Source organism: Pelodiscus sinensis, chromosome 25 (genome assembly GCF_049634645.1).
Source record: "Pelodiscus sinensis isolate JC-2024 chromosome 25, ASM4963464v1, whole genome shotgun sequence".
NCBI lineage: Eukaryota > Metazoa > Chordata > Testudines > Trionychidae > Pelodiscus > Pelodiscus sinensis.
The window spans coordinates 22,445,250-22,468,407 of NC_134735.1; the positions used below are offsets into that span (position 1 = coordinate 22,445,250).

Genomic DNA, 23,158 nt, shown 5'->3' on the forward strand with positions numbered 1-23,158 from the left:
AGTGGTTGCTCCCCCCTCCCCCCAGCTATTTACACTGGGCTTGATAATAAACAGAAGTGGTTTACTGGGTACAGACAGTCAGATTAAAGTGATTGCAAGTGAAAGCAGCAGATCAAAGGACGTGACTGAGGCAGAATGAACAACACAAGCCAGCTAAGCCTCGTGCGCTAGGAGATGGCTCCTCCCCCAGCTCTTCTCTCGCATGCGATTCTGCACGGGCCGCAGGGAAGGTTTTCCCGGGGTCAGCATCATTTCTGTAAAGGGAAATCCTGCCTCACCAGTCTACTAGGCTCCTTTGAGGGCGTGTGGCTCTAGTGTGCCTCGATTGCCAGAAAGCCTTTGCCAAGATCCCCCAGCAAAGGCTCTTAAGCAAAGTAAGGGGTCATGGGGTAAGAAGGCAGGACCTCTCATGGGGCAGTAGCAGGTAGAGATAAAGGGAGAGAGGTAACTAGTGGGGTCCCGCAGTGGCTGTACCACAGCCAGTACTAGTCACAATTTTCATACACTGGGAAAAGGGGTAAATGGCTGTTAAATATGCAGATGATACAAAATTACTCAAGATAGTTCAGTCCAAAACAGACTGGGAAGATCTACAAAGGGGTCTGTGATGGCGCGTTGGGGTTTTCCCGTCTCCTGCACCCCCGTAATGGCACGAACAGACTCCACCAGCCAGTAGAATAGAGGGAGTTTATTGCTTCTCCAGGATACAGCCCAGATGTAATCTGGTTACAGGAACTGAGGCTAGGAGGCCTCAGTGCCCCCCCTTGAGATGGGGGGGTGGCTGGGCCCTACAACCCCTGCCCCCTCCCTAGCTCCTTCTGCCCTGCTTCCCAGACAGAAACTAACAAACTCTTTTCCAGCCCTGCCCCCCAGCCAGGGCGGCATCCACCTTCCTTTGTTTCTCTCCCTGGGGGGTAGTTGGTCAGACAGGTTGAGAGACCCCTTTGCATAATGACTCATCCCCTGCCCTGCTGGGCCATGCTACAGCCAGCGGAGGTCACTCACAACCTACTGCCCAGCATAGCAACCAGCAAGGTACCCCTCACTACATCACAGGTCTCACAAAACTGGGTGACTAGGCAGCAAAATGGCAAATGAAAGTCAATGTTCATAAATACAAAGTGAGACCTATTGGAAAATATAATCCTGACTATAAGCATAAAATGCTGGGAACTAAATTACTGTTACAACTCAAGAGAGAGCTCTTGGAGTCTTTGTGGATAGTTCTCTGACAACATCCACTCAATGAGCAGCGGCAGTCAGAACAGCAAACAGGATGTTAGGAATCATTAAAGAAGGGGTAGAGAATAAGACAGAGAATATCTTATTGCCTCTCTAGAAATCCATTGCACACCCACGTCTTGAATACTGCGTACAGATGCAGTCTCCCAGTCTCAAAAAAGATCGATTGGCATTGGAAAAAGTTCAGAAGAAGGCAACAAAAATGAATAGGGGTTTGGAGCAGTGTATGAATGAGGAGAGAGTAATAAGCATGAGCCTTTTCAGCTTGGAAAAGAGTTGACTAAGGGGCATATGATAGAGGTCTATGAAATCATGCCGGTGAGGAGAAAGTAAATAAGGAAAAGTTATTTACTCCTTCACAAAGCACAAACTAGGGGTCACCAAATGAAACGATTAGGCAGCAGGTGTAAAATGCACAAAAGGAAGTGCTTCACATAATGCCCAGTGAACCTGTGGAACTCCTTGCTATAGGATGTTGTGAAGGCCAAGACTACTAGTTCAAAAATAATTAGATAAGCTCATGGGTGGCTGATGGGCGGGGAGGCAAAACCATGCTCTGAAATATTCCTGGCCTCTGTTGCAAGAAGCTGGGAATGGGTGACAGGGAGGGATCACGTGAGGATTCCCTGTTGTGATCCCTCCCTCTGGGACACTGGCCTTGGCCACTGTGGGCAGACAGGCCACGGGGCTGGATGGGCCTTTGGTCTGACCCCGTGTGGCCGCTCTGATGTGTTTATGCAAATTGAGCAGTCCACCTGCGGTAAGCCAGACTGCCCCTTGGTTTAGGAGAAGGGCCTTCGGGCTGTAGCCCTGGCCTGGGAGGTGGGTTCCTACACGACACACGCTCAGCTGTGAGCTCTCGCATTGGTGGGCAGGGCACATGGCTGCTCCCTGGGGGCACCAGTGTTTCCAGACAAGCCTCCTGTTCTGCTCCACGCCCTGTGCGTGAACACTCGTGCCCTGGGGACGTGCTGACCCTTCCCCGTCTCTCGTCTGCAGCTGGGATTCCAAAGAGCCCCTTTCCGCTCTCCGAAGGGAGTGCCGAGAAGCCCAGTCTGCACAGCAGCATAAAGGCTGCTCTGGGGGCCCAACCTGGGCAAAAGCGTCGCAAGTCAAGTAAGAAGCGCGGCCGAACACCCAAGGCCACAATCCATCACCCCATCCCTGCCCCGGCCAAGTCTGTGGAGCCTCTGAAATTCCCCAAAAAGAGGGGCCCAAAGCCTGGCAGCAAGGTAGGTGGCCGGGCGAGCTGCGTGTGTGCTTCGGGGGCTGGAGCAGTTCGCACCGGGGGTGCTAAGAGCCATTGTGCCGAACTGTAAGGACTAGTGCAAGCCACGGGGTGCGGGGTGCCCCTCCTCCCCGTTCCAGACCTGTGCTCTTGTGTGTGCAGCCCCAGGACTGACGGGCGCACGTGCCTGGAGCAGAGGTGTGGAATGGAGGGAGGAACTAGACAGTAGCAGAAAGCTCCCTCGCGGGAGCCCTGCCAGTCTGCTGGGGAGTTGGTTGATCTCCAGGAGGGCACTGCAGGGGGCGGGAGGAGGAGAGAGGCAGGCAGACCTGTACGTGGGTGGCCCCCCTTTTGGGGTGTGTGCCCAGGCCTGTCGGCAGGAGCCGGATGCCCGTCGTCATTCCCATTGATCTGCAAAACGGACACAGGTTGGGAAGACCTGAAATTTGCTTCTGCTCTTTAACTTCTATTGTTGCCATGAAAAGTTTCACAAAACTGGAATCTTGCATTTGTTACATCCCTGCCATTGGCTGTGGCAGGAGAGGGCCTGAGGGCAGTGGGTGGGCAGGGCAGGGGAGGGTCTGGGGATGGTGGTTGGGCAGGGTGGGGTATGATGGGGCAGGGGAGGGTCTGAGGACAGTGGGTGGATGGGGGGCATGATGGGGCAGGGGAGGGTCTGAGGGCAGTGGGTGGATGGGGGGCATGATGGGGCAGGGGAGGGTCTGAGGGCAGTGGGTGGATGGGGGGCATGATGGGGCAGGGGAGGGTCTGAGGGCAGTGGGTGGGCAGGGCAGGGGAGGGTCTGGGGATGGTGGTTGGGCAGGGTGGGGTATGATGAGGGTGGGGAAGGGTCTGAGGACAGTGGGTGGATGGGGGGCATGATGGGGCAGGGGAGGGTCTGAGGGCAGTGGGTGGATGGGGGGCATGATGGGGCAGGGGAGGGTCTGAGGGCAGTGGGTGGGCAGGGCAGGGGAGGGTCTGGGGATGGTGGTTGGGCAGGGTGGGGTATGATGAGGGTGGGGAAGGGTCTGAGGACAGTGGGTGGATGGGGGGCATGATGGGGCAGGGGAGGGTCTGAGGGCAGTGGGTGGATGGGGGGCATGATGGGGCAGGGGAGGGTCTGAGGGCAGTGGGTGGATGGGGGGCATGATGGGGCAGGGGAGGGTCTGAGGGCAGTGGGTGGATGGGGGGCATGATGGGGCAGGGGAGGGTCTGAGTGCAGTGGGTGGATGGGGGGCATGATGGGGCAGGGGAGGGTCTGAGGGCAGTGCGCAGGGCAGTAGAGGGGAGGGGAGGGGCGGGTCAGGGAACATGTGTCTTAGGAGCACTCTTCCCAATTCCTTTCTACAGCGGAAACCGCGGACGTTGCTGAATCCAGCCCCCACCTCTCCAACAACAAGCACCCCTGAGCCAGACACGAGCACTGTGCCCCAGGATGCTGCTACTATCCCTAGCTCTGCCATGCAGGCCCCCACAGGTAAGCTGGGCTCAGCTCCCAGGTACTGCATCTGGGGGACCCTGAAACTAGCAAGGGAAGATCCCCTAGTTCCCAGTAACCCCCCACGGCCTTCCCTCTCCCCCCGCTCTCTGTACCTCTTCTACACACGCCTCGTGTTGGCAGGCAGCAGGCTAGGGACTGGCTTGATTCCCCCAAGCGTATGGCAGCAGGCAGGGAGCAGCGGGTGGGTGGGGAGCAGCGGGTGGGTGGGGAGCAGCGGGCATAGGGTGGTGGCGGGCGGGGAGCAGCGGGCATAGGGCAGTGGTGGGCGGGGAGCAGCGGGCGGGTGGGGAGCAGCGGGCAGATGGCGGCGGGCACGGAGCAGCGGGAGTAGGGTGGCAGGCGGGGAGCAGCGGGCGGGCGGGGAGCAGCGGGCGTAGGGTGGCGGCGGGCGGGCGGGGAGCAGCGGGCGGGCGGGGAGCAGTGGGCGTAGGGCAGCGGGCGGGCGGGGAGCAGCGGGCGTAGGGTGGCGGCGGGCGGGCGGGGAGCAGTGGGCGTAGGGCAGCGGGCGGGCGGGGAGCAGCGGGCGTAGGGTGGCGGCGGGCGGGCGGGGAGCAGCGGGCGGGCAGGGAGCGGCGGGCGTAGGGCGGCGGGCGGGCGGGGAGCGGCGGGCGTAGGGCGGCGGCGGGCAGGGAGCGGCGGGCGGGCGGGGAGCAGCGGACGTAGGGCAGCGGGCGGGCGGGGAGCAGCAGGCGTAGGGCGGCGGCGGGCGGGGAGCAGCGGGCGTAGGGCGGCGGCGGGCGGGGAGCAGCGGGCGTAGGGCGGCGGGCAGCAACGGGCGTAGGGCGGCGGGCGGGGAGCAACGGGCGTAGGGCGGCGGCGGGCGGGGAGCAACGGGCGTAGGGCGGCGGGCGGGCGGGGAGCAGCGGGCGTAGGGCGGCGGCGGGTGGGGAGCAGCGGGCGTAGGGCGGCGGGCGGGGAGCAACGGGCGTAGGGCGGCGGGCGGGCGGGGAGCAGTGGGCGTAGGGGGGCGGGCGGGGAGCAGTGGGCGTAGGGCAGCGGGCGGGCGGGGAGCAGTGGGCGTAGGGCAGCGGGCGGGCGGGGAGCAGTGGGCGTAGGGGGGCGGGCGGGGAGCAGTGGGCGTAGGGCAGCGGGCGGGCGGGGAGCAGTGGGCGTAGGGGGGCGGGCGGGGAGCAGTGGGCGTAGGGCAGCGGGCGGGCGGGGAGCAGCGGGCGTAGGGGGGCGGGCGGGGAGCAGTGGGCGTAGGGCAGCGGGCGGGCGGGGAGCAGCGGGCGTAGGGCGGCGGCGGGCGGGCGGGGAGCAGTGGGCGTAGGGCAGCGGGCGGGCGGGGAGCAGCGGGCGTAGGGCGGCGGCGGGCGGGCGGGGAGCAGTGGGCGTAGGGCAGCGGGCGGGCGGGGAGCAGCGGGCGTAGGGCAGCGGGCGGGCGGGGAGCAGCGGGCGTAGGGCAGCGGGCGGGCGGGGAGCAGCGGGCGTAGGGCAGCGGGCGGGCGGGGAGCAGCGGGCGTAGGGCAGCGGGCGGGCGGGGAGCAGTGGGCGTAGGGCAGCGGGCGGGCGGGGAGCAGCGGGCGTAGGGCGGCGGCGGGCGGGCGGGGAGCAGTGGGCGTAGGGCAGCGGGCGGGCGGGCGGGGAGCAGCGGGCGTAGGGCGGCGGCGGGCAGGCCCCGCGGGGGCAGAAGGGGGCACCGGAAAGGGGGGAGAGGTGGCCAGGCAGCATGACCTCGAGCCGTCTCTCCCCACAGTTTGCATTTACTTGAACAAGAGCAGCAGCACCGGGCCTCACCTGGACAAGAAGAAAGTTCAGCAGCTGCCTGACCATTTTGGACCAGCCCGGGCCTCTGTGGTGCTGCAGCAGGCAGTGCAGGCCTGTATTGACTGTGCTTACCATCAGAAAACTGTCTTTTCCTTCCTGAAGCAAGGCCACGGGGGAGAGGTCATTTCAGGTGAGAAACAAGCGACCTTCCCCAGGCTCTGCACTCTGGGACCCTCTGTGACAGACCGGGCCGTGTCTGGGCACAGCTAAGGGCGTCCGCTCAGGGCGAATTGCTCAAATCCGGGGCTCCTTACAGCCCTCGACTGGCGACCTCTCCACACAGGCCACAAACCAGTCCCACAGAGCGCTTCAGCAACCTGCCTGAAGTCTCCCGAGAAAAACCCCTCCGACACCCCAGCAATATCTGTGCCCCAGATGGCCCCGGGCCTATACACAGGTGGGGGGTCCTAGCACCCAATCCCACCTACCCCGAACAAGTTCTGTCCGGTTCCAAGAAACCAGCCACAGATCCCTGGTCAATTTACCCTCTGGATCTTACCCACAAATCACGCTGGGCCAATCCTTTAGAATCTATATCTAAAGGTTTATTAACACAAGAAAGAAAAGCCTGAGAGTAAGGTTATTAAAGTACAGTACGTTACATGCACCGAATCTCCCAGTTCTCGATGCAGGCTCTAGCAGAGATGTTGCAGCTGCTGGTTTAAAAGTTCTTATTGCACATCCTACGATCAGGATGGGTTCACGGGTCTTCCGGGCTCTTCAATCCCTGCAGTGCTGCCTCTGGGATGAAGTGCTGAGCTGAGAATAAAATGGCATCGACCACATGGCCTCTTTATACTCCTTCCTGGCCTCTTCTTGTATGCAGCAGGTCACCTGGTCAGAGGCCAATCTCTATGTTCCCTGCTGGCTGCCCTCAGGTGACACATCCCATTCTTTGGGTGTGTCCATAGCCTATTGAGAGTCATTGTCCCACAGGGCCTGGCTACTCAGCCTGTCCATAGCCATGCTTAGCCACATTCACAGAAATATTCAGCTTCCACACAGATTACAGATTCCTACCTACACACACATAGACATTATACACTCACATAAATAGCGTACATAAGATCAAACAAACAATAATCTCCCATTAATACCCCACAAGCTCCCTTTCATACAGATTTCTGGGGCCAACACCCCCACCTAGGGGTGCAGCAGCGATCTGGCTGCTTCCCTCCAATTCGGTAATGTGACACCCTCTCCCCGCGTGGCTGGCTGCCGGGGAAGTCCCCCTGGGAGCTGGCGCTCTAAGCTCTGCAGTGATGCTGGCGGACGTCCAAGGCCGTGTGGATCCCTGCTCCAGCCAGAGGCGGGGGGCACAGGCCCATTCTCAGCCACGGCTCGGTGCAGTCCCAGCACCCCGGGGCCTGGGCGATGTCACTTCCCTCCCCCCTTCGCAGATGGGAAAAGAGGCCCGGAGGTGAAGTGACTGTCCCAGGCCACTCAGGCTGTTGGTGGCAGATCTGAGCCCAGAATTCAGCCTCCGTGGCTCCCGTGTCCTCCGCTGCCTTCGTGCTGCGTTCCAGTGGTTTCTGTTCGGTGTCCCAGCTGCGCTCTCTGCCCGTGAGGTGACCCACATTGGCTGTGCCCTTCTGGGTCCCCCTGTGTCCTCCCAAAGCATCCCACAGGCCCGGTACGATGGGGTGCAAGCGCCCGCCCTTCTCCCCTGCACGTGGCCTCCCGCAGGTCGCCCAGGATGCTGCTTGGCGAGGCGCTGACCAAGGCTTGGTTCCAAGGGCCTGTATTTCTAATTGAAATGGGCTGTCAGGCCTGGCCGGGGAGGGGAGGCGAGGGGCAGCAAAGGGGCAACTGTCCTGGGGCCTGGCGATTCAAGGGGCCTTGGGCCCTGTCCCTTGCTGCCAGTGCCGCACAGCGTCCCCAGATGGTGCTGGGGGGGCTGGCTGCCTCGGCCCCGCCCCTTCCAGGAGCTCAGTCAGCACCCCCACCTAGTCCAGGCCTAGCGCGTCTCTGGGCTCCCCGGGGCTGTCCGCTGCACCTCCAAGTGGATTCGGTTGCTTTCGGAAGCATTCGTATGCACACGTCGCTGTGTTGGATCAGCTTCCCAGTCCTCCGCTGCTGTCCCAGACTGCATTGCTTCACACCAGGCCTCCGCCTGCTGCACGGGGGCCTGGCGGCTGGATGTCACCATATTTGAAGGCGGCCCATAGCCAGCAGCGTCTGTTGTGATGCCACCCTCTGGCGCCTTGCAGCACAGGCAGTGCGCTCAGGCCGAACCAGCAGCCAACCGAGAAGAGCACGTGGCCTAGGGGTGCCCCCGGGCACGACTCAGTCCTGCCACACAGGGAAGGTGCCGATGACAGAGCAGCCGAGGACAAACCTGGCCTGGCAGTCTCCTTATCTGCCCCCACTTGAAGGAGCTGGATTGGATTTCCCCTGCACATCGAAGATGGCACCAAAGGCACCGAGGACACCCCAGTCCTGACCAGGAGGAGGTGCCCTGCAAAGCAGGATCTCTTCTCCAGGCGAGAGCCTAGCCAGACCTGAGGAGCTGTCCCCTAAGGCCCCGCAGGAGAGCCTAAGAGCTGGGCAGGGGCCTCGTCGGCGCGTAGGCTGGGCTGCATTATGGTGACTCTGTCTGGATGGACTGAAGCCTGTTTGGGGAGTCCATTCATTGCCACCTCTGTGGGTGGGTGTGAATTCTGCGCCTGCCCCCGTCGTGCTCAGGCTGGTGGCCATGCCTCAGAATGAGAGCTCTGCCGGCTTTGATGCCCTGATGTTTTCATTTCCCACCCCTCATGCCCCGCTCCCGTCTTCTCTATGGGCACCGCTCCCAGACGGCCACTGCCAGCTGCCTCCAGCCCCACCCCAGGCAAGAGAATGGTCTTTGGTGGTCCCAGATGGACGTGTTCCCAGAGCTGCCACCTTCATGAGGCCATTGCTGGAGTTAAATCATAGAACCCCAGGGCTGGCAGAGACCTCAGGAGTCAGCGGGTCCAGCCCCCTGCCCAAGGCAGGACAAACCCAACTCAATCATCCCAGCCAGGGCTTGTCAAACTGGGACTTCAAAACCTCCAGGGATGGAGATTTCCCCCCCCCCCCCCCCCGCCCCCCAGGGAACCCAGCCCAGTGCTCTCCCCCCCCCCCCCCCCAAGGAAAATTGTTTTTCCTAATCTCTAACCTGGAGCCCATTGCTCCTCGTTCTGCCATCTGCCCCCACTATGAACAGCCTCTCTGGAACCCCCCTGCAGGGAGCTGAAGGCTGCTACCAAATTCCCCCTCACTCTTCGCTTCTGCAGACTAAACAAGCCCAAATCCCTCAGCCTCTCCTTGTAGATCATGCGATCCAGCCTCCTCAGCATTTTGGTTGCCCTCCGCTGGACCCTCTCCAATGCGTCCACGACCTTTCTGTAGTGGGGTGCCCAGAACTGGACACATTACTCCAGATGTGGCCTCACCAGAGCTGAATAAAGGGGAATAATCACTTCTCTGGATCTGCTGGCAATGCTCCTCCTAATGCACCCCAATATGCCATTAGCCCTCTTGGCTACAAGGCACTGTTGACTCACATCCAGCTTCTCATCCACTGGAATCCCCAGGTCCTTTTCTGCTGAACTGCTACCTAGCCAGTCAGTCCCCAGCCTGTAACAATGCTTGGGATTCTTCCGTCTACACTTGTCCTTATTGAACCTCATCAGATTTCTTGTGGCCCAGACCTCTAATCTGTCCAGGTCACTCTGGGCCTTATCCCTTCTCTCTAGCGTATCTACCTCTCCCCCTAGCTTAGTGTCATCTGCAAACTTGCTGAGGGTGCAATCCATCCCCTCAGCCTGGTCATTAATAAAGATGTTGAACAAAACCAGCCCTAGAACTGATCTTTGAGGAACACCACTTGAAACTGACGACCAACCAGATATTGAGCCATTGAGCACTACCTGTTGGGCCCAACAATCTAGCCAGCTTTCTATCCACTTTACAGTCCATTTATCCAATACGTACTCCCTTAACTTGTGGGAGACGGTATCAAAAGCCTTGCTAAAGTCAAGGTATATCACATCCACTGACTTTTCCATATCCACAAAGACAGTTACATCATCATAGATGCTAATCAGATTGGTCAGGCACGACTTGCCCTTGGTGAATCCATGTTGACTATTCCCTATCACTTTCCCTTCTTCCAAGTGCTTCAAAATGGATTCCTTGAGGATCCCCTCCATGATTTTTCTGGAGACTGAGGTAAGGCTGACTGGTCTGTAGTTCTCTGGATCGTCCTTCTTCCCTTTTTTAAAGATGGGCACTTGCATTTGCCTTTTTCCAGTCATCCCGATCTCCACGAGTTTTCAAAGATAATGGCCAAAGGCTCCGCAGTGACATTTGCCAACTCCCTCAGTACCCTTGGATGCATTAAATCCGGACCTATGGATTTGTGTATGTTTAGCTTTTCTAAATAGTTCCTAACCTGTTCTTTCTCCACCGAACGCTGCCCACCTCCTTCACATACGGCGTTGCAGTAGTCTGGGGGCTGACCTTGTCCGTGAAGACAGAGGCAAAGAAAGCATTGAGTACTTCAGCTTTCCCCACATCATCAGTCACTAGGTTACCTCCCTCATCCAGTAAGGGCCCCAAACCCTCTCTGATCACCCTCTTATTGCTACATGCCTGTAGAAACCTTTCTTGTTCCCTTTCACATCCCTTGCTAGCTGCAATTCCAGTTGCACTTTCGCCTTCCTGATTACTCCCCTGCATTCTCGAGCTTGTAAGCTTCCTTTTTGTGTTTAAGTTCCCCAAGGATTTCCCCGGTAAGCCAATCTGGTTGCCTACCATATTTGCTTTTCTTACTGCGCATCGGGATGGTTTCTTCCTGTGCCTTTAATAAGGCTTCTTTTCTGCGTTTCTGAAGTCCAGGGTGTGTATTTTGCTACTCTCCTTTCTTCCTTTGGTCAGGATCATGAAATCAACCATCTCAGGATCACTGCTTCCCAGGTTGTCACCCACCTCTACTTCCCCTACTAGTTCCTCCTTGTTTGTGAGCATCAGGTCAAGCTGCGCATGGCCCCTGGTCGGATCCTTCAGCACTTGTACCAGGAAGTTATCCCCAATGTTCTCCAAAAACTTCCTGGATTGTCTGTGTACTGCTGTGTTGCTCTCCCAACAGATGTCAGCTGATTAAAGTCCCCAATGAGAACCAGGGCCTGTGATCTGGAAGCTTCTCTCTGTTGTCCGAAGAAAGCCTCGTCTGCCTCGTCCCCCTGATCCGCGGGTCTATAGCAGACACCAGCCACAACATCACCCCTGTTGCTCCCACTTCTAAGCTTTACCCATAGACTCTCAACAGGTTTTTCTCCCTCTATATGCTGGAGCTCCGAGCAATCACACTGCTCTCTTACATACAGTGCAACTCCTCCTCCTTTTCTCCCTGCCTGTTCTCCCTTCCATGCCAGCGCTCCAGTCATGCGAGTCGTCCCACCAAGTCTCCGTTATTCCAATCAACTCATAGTTCTTTAACTGGGCCAGGGCTTCTAATTCTTCCTGTTTGTTTCCCAGGCTTCTCACATTTGTGTACAAACACCTTAGAGAACTAGTAGATTGCCCGACCTTCTCCATCCGAATTGGGTCCTCCCTCGTTGCTCTTTCCTCCTTGTGTTTCTTCCCGGTATCCGACTTCCTCACTTACCTCAGGGCTTAGGTCACCGTCCCCCAACAAGCCTAGTTGAAAGCCTCCTCACTAGGTTTGCAAGCCTGCCCGCGAAGATGCTCTTTCCTCTCTAGGCTAGGTGGATCCCATTTCATCCTAGCAATCCTTGTGCCCAGAACAGAATCCCATGGTGGAAGAAACCAAAGCCCTCTCTCCGATACCACCTGCGCAACCACGCATTTACTTCCTCGATTTGATGATCCCTGCCTGGACCTTTTCATTCAACAGGGAGGATGGACGAGAACCCCACTTGAGCTTCAAATTCCTTGATCCTTCTTCCCAGCGCTAATCTGCTGTGACCTGCTCAAGGTCATTCTTGGCTGTATCGTTTGTTCCTACATGGAGAAGCAGGAAGGGGTAGCGATCCGAAGCTTTAATCGCTTTTGGGAGACTCTCGGTCACATCCTGAATGCGAGCTCTCGGTAAGCAGCACCCTTCTCGAGATTGCAGGTCTGGACGGCAGATGGATGACTTAATCCCTCTTAGGAGGGAGTCCCCAAACACCACCACCCGTCGTCTTCTCTTTTGGGAGGGATGGTCGTGGAACCCCCATTCCTAGGACTACGCGTCCCATGCCTTCCAGTAGATGAGGTTGTGACGTAGTGGGAGGACCTGGCTGGTTTCTATGCTGCTGGCTCTGGGGTAACCCCCACTGGCTGCTGTGGGTACCACGACCCAGCAAAACAGGATGAGTCACTATGCAAACCAGTGGCCAGACACCCCCCATGGAGAGGAACAAAGGAAGGTGGAATGCTGCCCTGGCTGGGGGGCAGGGCTGGAAGAGTGTTGGTTAGTGGCTGTCTGGGAGCATGGAGGAGACAGCCTAGGGAAAGGGGCTGGAGTTTAGGGGCCCAGTCTCCCCCATCTCAAGGGGGCCTGAGGCATCCTAGCCCAGCTCTGTGACCAGACTCCATCTGTGCTGTGCTGTATCCTGGAGAGGCAATAAACTTCCTCTATTCCACCGGCTGGTGCAGTCTGTTTGTGCCATTTCGGGGTGCAGGAGACGGGGGACCCCCAACGCGCCATCACAGAGGTCTCCTGATCTCCTCCCTGAGAGGTCCCTGCCAAAGCATTCTCCACCACAGTGCCTGTGCAGAGAGCCTGAAAGTGGTTTCTATGTCTAGTGGAACGGGGGGTACCTGAGTTGGCCTTTTTCTCCTAGAGGTTACATGTTGCCAGTTCTCTTTCTTGTCCTGTACTGCCCTGACTGGCTCTTCAGCCTGCCGTGCTTGCAGGATGAAACACTGCCTCCTATCGAGGGAGCATTCATCCTCTCTGATGGAACGGAGGGTCGATACTTGGGCCTCAAGTCCTCTCATTTTTTCTTCCAAAATGGCAACCAGCTTGCACTTAGTGCAGGTGAAATCCCTTCTGTCTTCCGGGAGGAAGCCAAACATGGCCCATGCTGGGAGGTAGCAGCAGAGCCATCGCCATCCACCCCTGCCTTCCCTCGGAGAGATTCCTCGGTTGTTAGTAAATGCCTCCTTGAAGGGCAGAAGAGAAACAAAATGCAAGGAAAAGACCAAACACCACAGGGCTCCCCCCCAGGACGTGAACTCCCAGGGAAACTCCCCTGTTGGCTGCTGCCCTGCTCACTGCGTTCGCTCTGGCTGCCTAGTTACAAGGCTGAGGCTAGGCCTTGCCTCTGATCCAGTCAGCCCCCGAAGGCCCACCTGGAACAAGCACTCCCAAGTCCCGCTTTTCCGACTTTTCACACCGCCAGACGCACAGTCAGAGGAATGCTCACAGACAGACAGACAGACACCTGGATACTCACCCCCCAGCTCCCAACACAGCCTCCCAAAAGCCACACTTACCTGAGCTCCGCTCAGACGTTTCCCAGGCAGACTCCCCTGTTGGCTCCTGAGAATTCAACTCCCGTGACCTTTCTGAGCAAGGCCCTTCTCTGCCCTGGGCCTGGGGGGAGGTCACACCCTCTGAGCTTGGCCTGCTGCAGGGTGCGAGGCACCAGCCCAGGCCAACCTCCCGACCCTCTCTTGGGCAAAGCCCCACACGGAGCTGTGGGCAAGGGCGCCCAGTGAAACTCCGGCCCCCTCCAAGGGGTCCCCAGCTGAGGGGAAGCAGCAGTGCACCGTGGTGAGTCTGGTCGCTATGGCACCTACAGCAACTGGGCTTTTCCTGCTTCCCAGATTCTGCACCTGACCCCCTCCAGCCTCCGCAAACAGGCCTGTCAGCAGCGTCCGAAGCCCGACTAATCTCTGGGGCAAGCAGGCCAAAGAGCATGTGTGAGACCCCAGGACAGTGTTGCGCCGAAGGGTGGGGACGAAGTTCTCTGTGCCAAGGGAGAGGCCAGAGAACACTCAGAGGCAGCCCTGGAACTCGCGCAAGAACAGGCTTTAAGAGAACACGATGGCACCGTGATCGGCTGCTGCCACCCCACCCCTGCAGTCCACGGGGAGCAGCAGTACCCTTCCCAAAGTCCAGCTACAGGCATTTCCCAGCTGGAAATCAGCAAGTATTTGGAACCATCCTTGGCCCCCACATGACAAACTCTACATGCCAGAGCAGAAATGCCCCCGCACGTGTGCTTGTGGCTCGTGCAGCTCTCACGTGTGCACGCCGTACATCTGTCTGCATCTACACGGTCACATTGTTCTGCCCTGTGCTGGGTTACAGTGGAGACGCAGATCTGAGCAATAAACGTTTGCGTTATTTGACATCCAGTACGTGATTTTTGACAAAAGTTCAATAAACTTTCTTAAAATACCACCTCTCCCAGGTACGAAATAAAATGCCCTTTCACAAGCCTATAGCCCAAAGTATTCAAACAGCAAAATAATCTTTTTTCACAAGTCCGTACAGAGTAACAAAACCCTGCTCCATTGCGCATTCAAATTTCATTGCAACATTTCAGCTCCTAGGGTATGTCTAGACTACAGGGTTTGGCGACAAAAGTGGACTTTTGTTGACAAAACTATACCTGTGTCTACACTAACGCTGAGTTCTGTCTACAGTAAGTCGACAGAACGCGGCAGTTTTGTCAATGGTGGTAAACCTCGTTCTACGAGGAATAACGCCTTTTGTCAACAGTTCTGTCGCCAATAGAGGCTATTGCAGCCACACTGTGCTTTGTCAAAAGAGAGCGTCTGGACTCTGTCGAAAAAGTAGCTTGCTTTGTCGACAGAACTGGCTGTAGTCTAGACGCTCTTTGTCGACAGTGTCTGTTGACAAAGCCTCTGTCGACAGAGGCCTGTAGTCTAGACGTACCCCTAGTATTAAAGCAGGAGCCGAAGGCATCCTCTGACCTTGTGGCCATGACAATTTGCACAGTTGGTAGTGGCTGTTCTTAATTGTCTGACAGTCTGGCTGTGTCTAGCCTACACCTCTCTGTCGACAGAGATATGTAGATTAGGCAAGTTGTAATTGCTAATGAAGTTGGGATTTAAATATCCCGTGCTTCACTAGCATAAATATAGCCACTGCTTTTTTTCAAAACGGAGCTTTTTCGAAAAGAAACGGCAGTCTAGACGGGGATCTTTCAAAAAATAAACCCTTTTTCGAAAGATCCTGTAACCTCATTTTTTGAGGAATACGGGGTCTTTCGAAAAAGGGTTTCTTTTTCAAAAGATCTCCATCTAGACTGCTGGGGGGGGGGGGGAGGTTTGAAAAAGCTCCGTTTTGAAAAAAAGTGGCAGCCATGTTTATGCTAATGAAGTGCGGGATATTTAAATCCCTCCTTCATTAGCAATTTCGACATGCCTAATCTACATCTCTCTGTCGTCATGGAGGTGTAGTCTAGACATACCATCTGTGACACTGTTACAAAAAAAGCAAATCTCATTCTGGGCAGTATTAACAGGAGTGTTGAGCAAGACACGAGGAGTCATTCTCCCGCTCTGCTCTGCGCTGGTTAGCTCAGTTGAAGTCCTGTGTCTAGTTCTGGTTTAGGTTGGACATTAAGACAAACTTCCTAACTGCCAGGGTGGTCAAACACTGGAATAAATTGCCTGGAGGGTTATAGAATTTCCATCACTGGAGATATTGATGAACAGGTTAGACAGACACCTGTCCGGGAGTGCTAGATGGCATTTGTAGGTTAGGACAGCAATGCGGTAAGTTTAAGGGTTACTGGTGTGGCATTTTGATAGGTGTTTTGCTTTGTTCGTGACAATAAATGTTCGGCTGCGTGCCTTTTTATGTTTCTTTAGTACACAGAAAGCACTTACACAGTATTTAGTATTTACACCGGAAGCTAGCGTAGTAGATTTCACGAGAGCCCCCAAAGACCACAGACGCAAATAAAATACAAAGGCACCTGAGTCAGATTTATTGTTGAACGAAGTGTATTAATAGTCATCGTAATTAAATGGCCTCCAAGCCCCTACGTGTTTGTACCTTTAACAATAGACATGGCTTAATTCATAGTATGGATTTCACTGTTGGCCCCTAGGCTGGTCAAAATGTTACGTGGAGGTACCCCAAGATTTATAAACAATCTAGGATACACGCTGTACGTATCATCCTACGCATTAATGACACGCTTAGTACCCCCCGGTACTTTCCTCCAGAGCATTCCTAGTCACTGCCCGTTTGTGACAGCATGTTGGGGTTTTCCCGTCTCCTGCACCCCCGTAATGGTACGGACAGATTCCCCTTGCCAGTAGAATAGAGGGAGTTTATCGATTCTCCAGGATACAGCACAGATGTAGTCTAATTCCAGGGCAGGCCTAGGATGCCTCAGCCCCCCTTGAGATGGGGGAGACTGGCCCCTAAATTCCAGCCCCTTTCCCTAGGCCCGTGATCACCAACAGGTTGATCACGATCAACTGGTCGATCGCGAGGCCTCGACCAGACGATCGCGAGGCGTCCTGTCCGCCCCGCCCCCATTCCCTCCCACTCCCGAGAAGTCCCACTACCTACCTCAAATGAAAATGGAGGTAGTGTCGGCTTCCCGGGGATGGACAGAAGTCCCGCAGCTTAGCACCACTTCCAGCGATTCCAGAAGTAGCGCTAGCTGCTCTGCTGGGTGTACTGAGGGAGGGAGCATCGACTCCCTGCACGGCAGAGGAGGGGTGAGTCAGCCCCAGGGCAGGTGCGCGTGGGGTTTCCCTGCGCCGGGGGGGAGTGTCGGCCCCTGGGGCAGGCACGCGCTGGTTTCCCTCGGGGTGGGGGAATCCTGGGAGGAGGCAGATACAGGGGACTCTCTGCCTCCACTGGCACCCCACTCCCCTGCCACAGAACGCTGTCCCCACTCCCCTGTCCCCAGCCACAGAACTCTGTCCCCACAAAATGTATAATTATAAATGCTTCATTTTAGATTTAAATAGCATGAATAAAAACCAGACCATTTATTTCATAATTATAAACACGTTACTTTAATTTTATACATCGCATAATTTAAAAATAAACTCTTTATCAGAGTATGAAAGTAAGGGCTGGGGATAGCAAGTGATGGACAGGAGGAGAATAGAGAGGGCGGGGCTTCAAGGAAGGGGCGGGGCTTCAAGGAAGGGGCGGGGCGGTAGATCTTCACCTGTTCGGAGATTTAAAAAGTGATCTTGGGTGTAAAAAGGCTGGAGACCACTGCGCTAGGCTGTCTCCTCCATGCTCCCAGACAGAAACTAACTCCCTCCCTTCCAGCCCTGCCCCCAGCCAGGGCTCCACTCCCCTTCTTCCCATTGTTCCGCTCCCTGGGAGATCACTGGTCAGACAGGTCCGGAGCCCCCTTGCATGATGACTCATCCCCTGCCCTGCTGGGCCGTGCTGCAGCCAGTGGGGGTCACTCACAGCCCAAGCCCAGCAGCCAGCAAGGCACCCCCACTACGTCACGCCGTTGTCGTGCTTGTACTGTCATGGTTTGAACTCTTTTATTATGTACTCGGTTGGGCTGTGCTTCTGCTGTCCTGGTGGAAGGTATTTATGCATCGCACGCGCTTTCGTCTGTGCTGGCAGACATCTGCTTTTGGCACGGCCTGTCTGTTCCTCAGAGTGTAACTCCTGCTGACTAATTCAAGCACCAGGCCCATGCCTCAGGCTCCTTCTTTCTCCTGCAGTGCTTGGTCCTGCTGTGCGGGCAGGGCCTGGGCTTGACGTCCTCCCCAGGTTCCTTCCGGTTCTAGGATTCTCCCTCCCCCGCCCTGGGCAGGGCTCTTTCCCTGCAGCGATCCTGAAGCAGCTGTGCCCAGAGCCTCCCACTTTGTCATGAGACACCTTCTCCTTTTCAGCCTTTCCCGCCCGTACTCAGTGTCATGTGGCTGCTGGAACCGTTCCCTGTGCCTGCCCAGGTCTCCAGTGAGCCTGGGGAGCTGCGGCGCCCGTGCCGACGGGGAATTGCTGCGCCAGTGCTGTCCGTAGCACATTTGCTGGGCTCGTGGGATCTCCAGAACACCCCTTAGCATCGGCGAACCGGCCGTGGGGCTCAGCCAGGCCTAGGAGCACCAGGGGGCAGGGTCCTGGCTTGAGGGTAGCTCTGAGGCCTGGGAAGGGTGCAGAGAATAAGCATGTGGCAGAGGCCTGAACAATTCAGGAACCTTGGCCATGCAAATCCATCAGCATGGCCGGGCAGTGTGACCCCGGTGCCAGCGCACACCTCCCTGGGAGCTGCTCCCCCAGCAGCCAAGTGGTCAGTCTGGCCTGGTCCCAGTCGAGGGTGCTGCTGGACACGCTCCTCTCCACACTCAGGCCGCACGCCTGTTGGCACGATGCCCCTGCAGCTGCCGGTTCCTCGCAGCTGTCTCAGGATGAGCCCATCATCCCCCAGAAGTTCTGCCTCTGCTGCGGGTCACCCCAGGCCTGGAGCCTCGTCCTTCCCTCTCCAGGCAGAGCCCCGGGAAAACTGGCTCCGCAGCATGGCAGTGCCCGGATGTGCGATCGCAGATGCCTGCGTGGCAGCCTGGCCCGCAGGGCACAGCCATGTCCTTCCGTGCCGGCGACAGCGGGTTGAAAATGGCACCGACTCCTGGGGTGATGAGAGGAGTCGTGGGAATTTGTTGCTGGGACCCCAGTGCCCTACGGCAGACAACCCAGAGCGTACCCGAGAAAAATCCCAGAATTCACAGAGCCCTGAAACCGTGCGGACAAGCCCAAAGTCAGCTGCGCCCGCCTCCCACTTCCCCTGCCTGCCCCTCACACGTGGAAAAGCTGCTACCTCCCCCCGATGGGCGACCAAGGAGGGCACGGAGAGCGCTCCGCTTTCTCTTTTGCCCCAGGGCTTGGGGGGTCAAGTGACAGCGCCCGACAGTGTCTTGAGAGCGAATGTCCCGGGACAGCTCTCCCGGTCGCCACCGCAGTGAGCCAAAGCACAGGCCGGGCTGCCCCCCCGACTCTCCCAGAGATCACCGGGGGGGAGTGCGGGCAGGGAGGGAACTTCTGTTGTTTCTCATGCAACCCCCTTGCCCTGAAATAGCCCAGGCCCCTTCCCCAGCCCATGGCAAGGAGCACGCACTGCGAGGCCGTGTTTCTCCAGGGCCCAGGCCAGTCCTGGCATGCCCAGACTCTGCCTTGGAAGTGACGCTTTCCAGGCCCAAGCGATTCTCAGCTGAGGCTTGGTGCCCAGACTGGTTCTGGCCTGTCCCAGAGAGGAGCGCTCCCCCGCAGTAAGTGGCTCTTGGTTGCTTTTGTTAGCCACGTGCGGTGGCGGCACCGGAGCTGCTGTGCAGCCTGGGCTCTACGGGTTTGTCTCTGTCTCTGTCCCCAGCCGTGTTTGACCGGGAACAGCACACTCTGAACCTGCCGGCAGTAAACAGCATCACCTACGTCCTGCGCTTCTTGGAGAAACTGTGCCACAACCTGCACAGCGAGAACCTCTTTGGGAACCAGCCTTTCACCCAGAGCCACATGCAGCACCCCCACGAGTACAGCCACGACAGGTACCTACCAGGTAGGAGCTGGGGCTGGGCGGGGCCTTCCGGTGCCCCTCGAAGCACCGCACCCTAACCAGACTTTCCCCTCCAGCTACGAGCTGGCAGCGTGTGGCCAGCAGAGGCCTGTTTGTGTCACCCTCCCCCCGGGGCAGTGCCGCCGATTCCCTTCGTGCCAGCAATGTCAGCCCACAGGGCCAGGGCCCGGGCCCAGCGGGGCTGCGGGAGAGTCCGTTAGGGATAGTGGCTTTTACGAATTGCTCGCGGGTCCTGACTGAAGCGATTTTCCTTTGGGGCTTGCTGTACGGGCGCTGGCAAAGGCCTGGTGCTAAGGAAGCGCTGTAGCCGCAGAGCCCATCGCTGCCTGCGAGCAATGCCGTGGTGAGACTCCTAGAAGCAGCTTTCCCTAACGGACTCTGGAAGCGAATCCACGGCCCCGTTGGGCCCTGGCCCTGTGAGGTGACAGGCAGAGTTCCCCTCGCGCCCCGCCCTCGCTGCGCCACTCCCTACTGCCCCCGGGAGAGCAGGAAGGGGACAGTGTCCCTAAGTCCTTTCTGTCGTGGCTGGGACTCCTGGCCCAACCGCAAGAGCACCTGGTGCTTGGTTCCAGCAGGAACCACCCGGGGCCTGGGCGCCAGACTGCGGGGGTCTTGGCAGGCTGGCCTGGGGTTCCCTTGGCATGGCTGGTGCTCTCGCTGTCTGAGCGTGCAGGCTCAGGCCGCTGTGCAGCCGTCGCTAGGTTGCCACATACCTCGGCAGCTGCTGAGGGCAAACGGCGTCCCAGCGGGCCTGCGCAGCGCCCCAGCAGCAGAGAGCCCAGGCGGGCGGCTGGACTCCCGCCCAGGGCATGGCAGAGGAACGCTGTCTCTCCAGCGCTGTCTCTCCAACTTGCTAAAGGGCCCCCCTGACCCAGCTCGGCCACAGCCGGGAACTCAGACTCGCCAGAGCGCCCAGGCTGGCCCTGGCAGGCGGGTGCAGCGCAGGCCCCAGGGCAGAGCTGGTGAACTCGCTGCGCAGGGCCCCCCGGCCTGCCAGCTGCTGTGCCCCCCGCCCACTTCCCAGGAGCCCGAGTGGCTCCGTGCAGGGATGGGTAACGGGCTCCCGTGTGGCGGAGCCGGTGGAGCTCCCGGGGGTGGTTCGGGAGGGTTTCCATCCCGGAGGGGGCGGGAAGGCTGTGGAGGAGGGAGGGAGGGCAGGGCCATGGAGAGATTTGCAGGGCAAAATCAAATACGTGCTCGAGGCTGCAGCTAGTGACCCCGGGCGTAGCGGAGCAGGGGACACGAGCTCCTCTAGCTCCAGACTGGGGCCGTCGGCGTGGGGCCCGGGCACGTCAGCATCCTGGGGCAGAACTCACCCAGGGGAGGGCAGCGGACACTGGTGAAAGCAGAGGAGCAGAAACAAGCCTTGAGTGGCGGGAGGGCAGGCCCAGCAGATAACAAGGAAGCTACCGAAATCCACCCTGGGGGCAGTGCAGCCTGGAGGCCCTGGGGAAGCAGGCGGTAGCGGCCTGAGCTCACCACTGCAATCCCCACCGGTCGTCCTGCTGGAGGCTCCCGGCCGGCCGCCTGCACTGCAGGGACCTGAGTCCTGCGAAAGGAGCCGTGCTGGAGGGGAGGAGCAGGGCTGCTGAGGTTTGGGCTCCAGCGAGAGCTGGGCCAAACAGCGACGCCGGGGACTCCGTGTCCGTACCGGCAGGAGGGAGGGGCCTTGGGCAGGACTGAGATGGAGACCAGCGGTGGGGGTTTCCGACCGCTGCCAACCAACGCAAAGCCCTCGGGAGGCTGATGGCTGCCAGGGGTTTGCCAGGCTGCTGTGAGGTGCTGTGTGGGTCATGGGAGCCAGGCAGGAGTGAACCCTCCAGGAAGTCTCCCTTGCTAAGGGCTTGTTCTCTTTTCTAGAGAGAAGCGGCTGGTTAGACGGCACTCTGCAGGGACCAGGCCGGGGTACAAAGCGCTGCTCCCGGGACTCCCCTCCCTATAGCGCTCCTCTCTCCCCCAAGTTACCAAAGACTGACCGTCACCCTCTGGAAGGTGAGCACAGCATGGCTTCCCACCCGGCCTGCCTGGGGCCAGCGGGGCCAGTGCCAGCCTCTGTGCCCCTTGCTTTGGCCAGCTTGTGCCATGTTACCGTCACAGCTCTCCAGGCATTTGGAGTCAACCCAGCCACAGTGTCGTATTCCACGGCAGCCTGCTGCAGTGAGTTCCCTGGGTCGTATTCCAGGGCAGCCTGCCGCAGTGAGTTCCCCGGGTCGTATTCCACGGCAGCCTGCCGCAGTGAGTTCCCCGGGTCGTATTCCACGGCAGCCTGCCGCAGTGAGTTCCCCGGGTCGTATTCCACGGCAGCCTGCCGCAGTGAGTTCCCCGGGTGGTATTCCACGGCAGCCTGCCGCAGTGAGTTCCCCGGGTCGTATTCCACGGCAGCCTGCCGCAGTGAGTTCCCCGGGTGGTATTCCACGGCAGCCTGCTGCAGTGAGTTCCCTGGGTCGTATTCCAGGGCAGCCTGCCGCAGTGAGTTCCCCAGGTGGTATTCCACGGCAGCCTGCTGCAGTGAGTTCCCCGGGTCGTATTCCACGGCAGCCTGCCGCAGTGAGTTCCCCGGGTGGTATTCCACGGCAGCCTGCTGCAGTGTGTTCCCCGGGTCGTATTCCACGGCAGCCTGCCGCAGTGAGTTCCCCGGGTGGTATTCCACGGCAGCCTGCTGCAGTGAGTTCCCCGGGTCGTATTCCACGGCAGCCTGCCGCAGTGAGTTCCCCAGGTGGTATTCCACGGCAGCCTGCTGCAGTGAGTTCCCCGGGTCGTATTCCACGGCAGCCTGCCGCAGTGAGTTCCCCGGGTGGTATTCCACGGCAGCCTGCTGCAGTGTGTTCCCCGGGTCGTATTCCACGGCAGCCTGCCGCAGTGAGTTCCCCGGGTCGTATTCCACAGCAGCCTGCCGCAGTGAGTTCCCCGGGTGGTATTCCACGGCAGCCTGCTGCAGTGAGTTCCCCGGGTGGTATTCCATGGCAGCCTGCCGCAGTGAGTTCCCCGGGTCGTATTCCACGGCAGCCTGCCGCAGTGAGTTCCCCGGGTGGTATTCCACGGCAGCCTGCCGCAGTGAGTTCCCCGGGTCGTATTCCACGGCAGCCTGCCGCAGTGAGTTCCCCGGGTGGTATTCCACGGCAGCCTGCTGCAGTGAGTTCCCCAGGTGGTATTCCACGGCAGCCTGCTGCAGTGAGTTCCCCAGGTGGTATTCCACGGCAGCCTGCTGCAGTGAGTTCCCCGGGTCGTATTCCACGGCAGCCTGCTGCAGTGAGTTCCCCGGGTCGTATTCCACGGCAGCCTGCCGCAGAGAGTTCCCCGGGTGGTATTCCACGGCAGCCTGCCGCAGTGAGTTCCCCGGGTCGTATTCCACGGCAGCCTGCCGCAGTGAGTTCCCCGGGTCGTATTCCAGGGCAGCCTGCCGCAGTGAGTTCCCCGGGTGGTATTCCACGGCAGCCTGCTGCAGTGAGTTCCCCGGGTGAACTTGGTGCTAGAAGGAAGGGACCCTGCTGCCCCCCCTCCGGTCCCACAGCCAGCGCCACGTGCTGCGCTAGAGCTCATCTAGGATTTCCCCAGGGCAGGGTCCCTCGGCCTGAAGCAGCTCTTGGCTGTGGCTGACGAAGGCCCCGTGCGCCCATGGGAGGTGTCTCCAGAGGGCTCGTTTCTGCCCCAGAGCTGGGCTGGGAGGCCAGGGTAGGCTGTGTGAGATGGAGTGAGTGTCCTGTAGGCGTCCGCTAGACCCCGGGGCAGCGACTTGTCATGGTGCCACTGCAAGAGTCTGGCAAGTGGGCAGGGGCTACCCTCCTCCGTGGAATGAATAGGGGTGCGGGGTCTGGGGTGCAGGGTCTGGGGCGGGGGTTGGGGCGCAGGAGAGAATGAGGGGCGGGGGTTGGGGTGCGGGGTCTGGGGCGGGGGTTGGGGCGCAGGAGA

General features: G+C 58.9%; 1 protein-coding gene across 7 annotated transcripts in view; it reads left to right on the top strand.

The window, feature by feature from the left end:
- SCMH1 (Scm polycomb group protein homolog 1) overlaps positions 1-23,158 on the top strand; it is a 128,640-nt gene that overhangs the window by 89,038 nt on the left and 16,444 nt on the right. For 5 of the 7 annotated variants that reach the window (XM_075908619.1, XM_075908622.1, XM_075908624.1 and 2 more), the window contains 5 exons: positions 2,242-2,474; positions 3,821-3,947; positions 5,668-5,868; positions 19,049-19,231; positions 21,110-21,241. In XM_075908619.1, the coding sequence (XP_075764734.1) occupies positions 2,242-2,474; positions 3,821-3,947; positions 5,668-5,868; positions 19,049-19,231; positions 21,110-21,241 (876 nt within the window). The remainder of the gene's footprint in view (positions 1-2,241; positions 2,475-3,820; positions 3,948-5,667; positions 5,869-19,048; positions 19,232-21,109; positions 21,242-23,158) is intronic. The other 2 variants (XR_012897576.1, XM_075908621.1) reach the window with 2 other exon arrangements.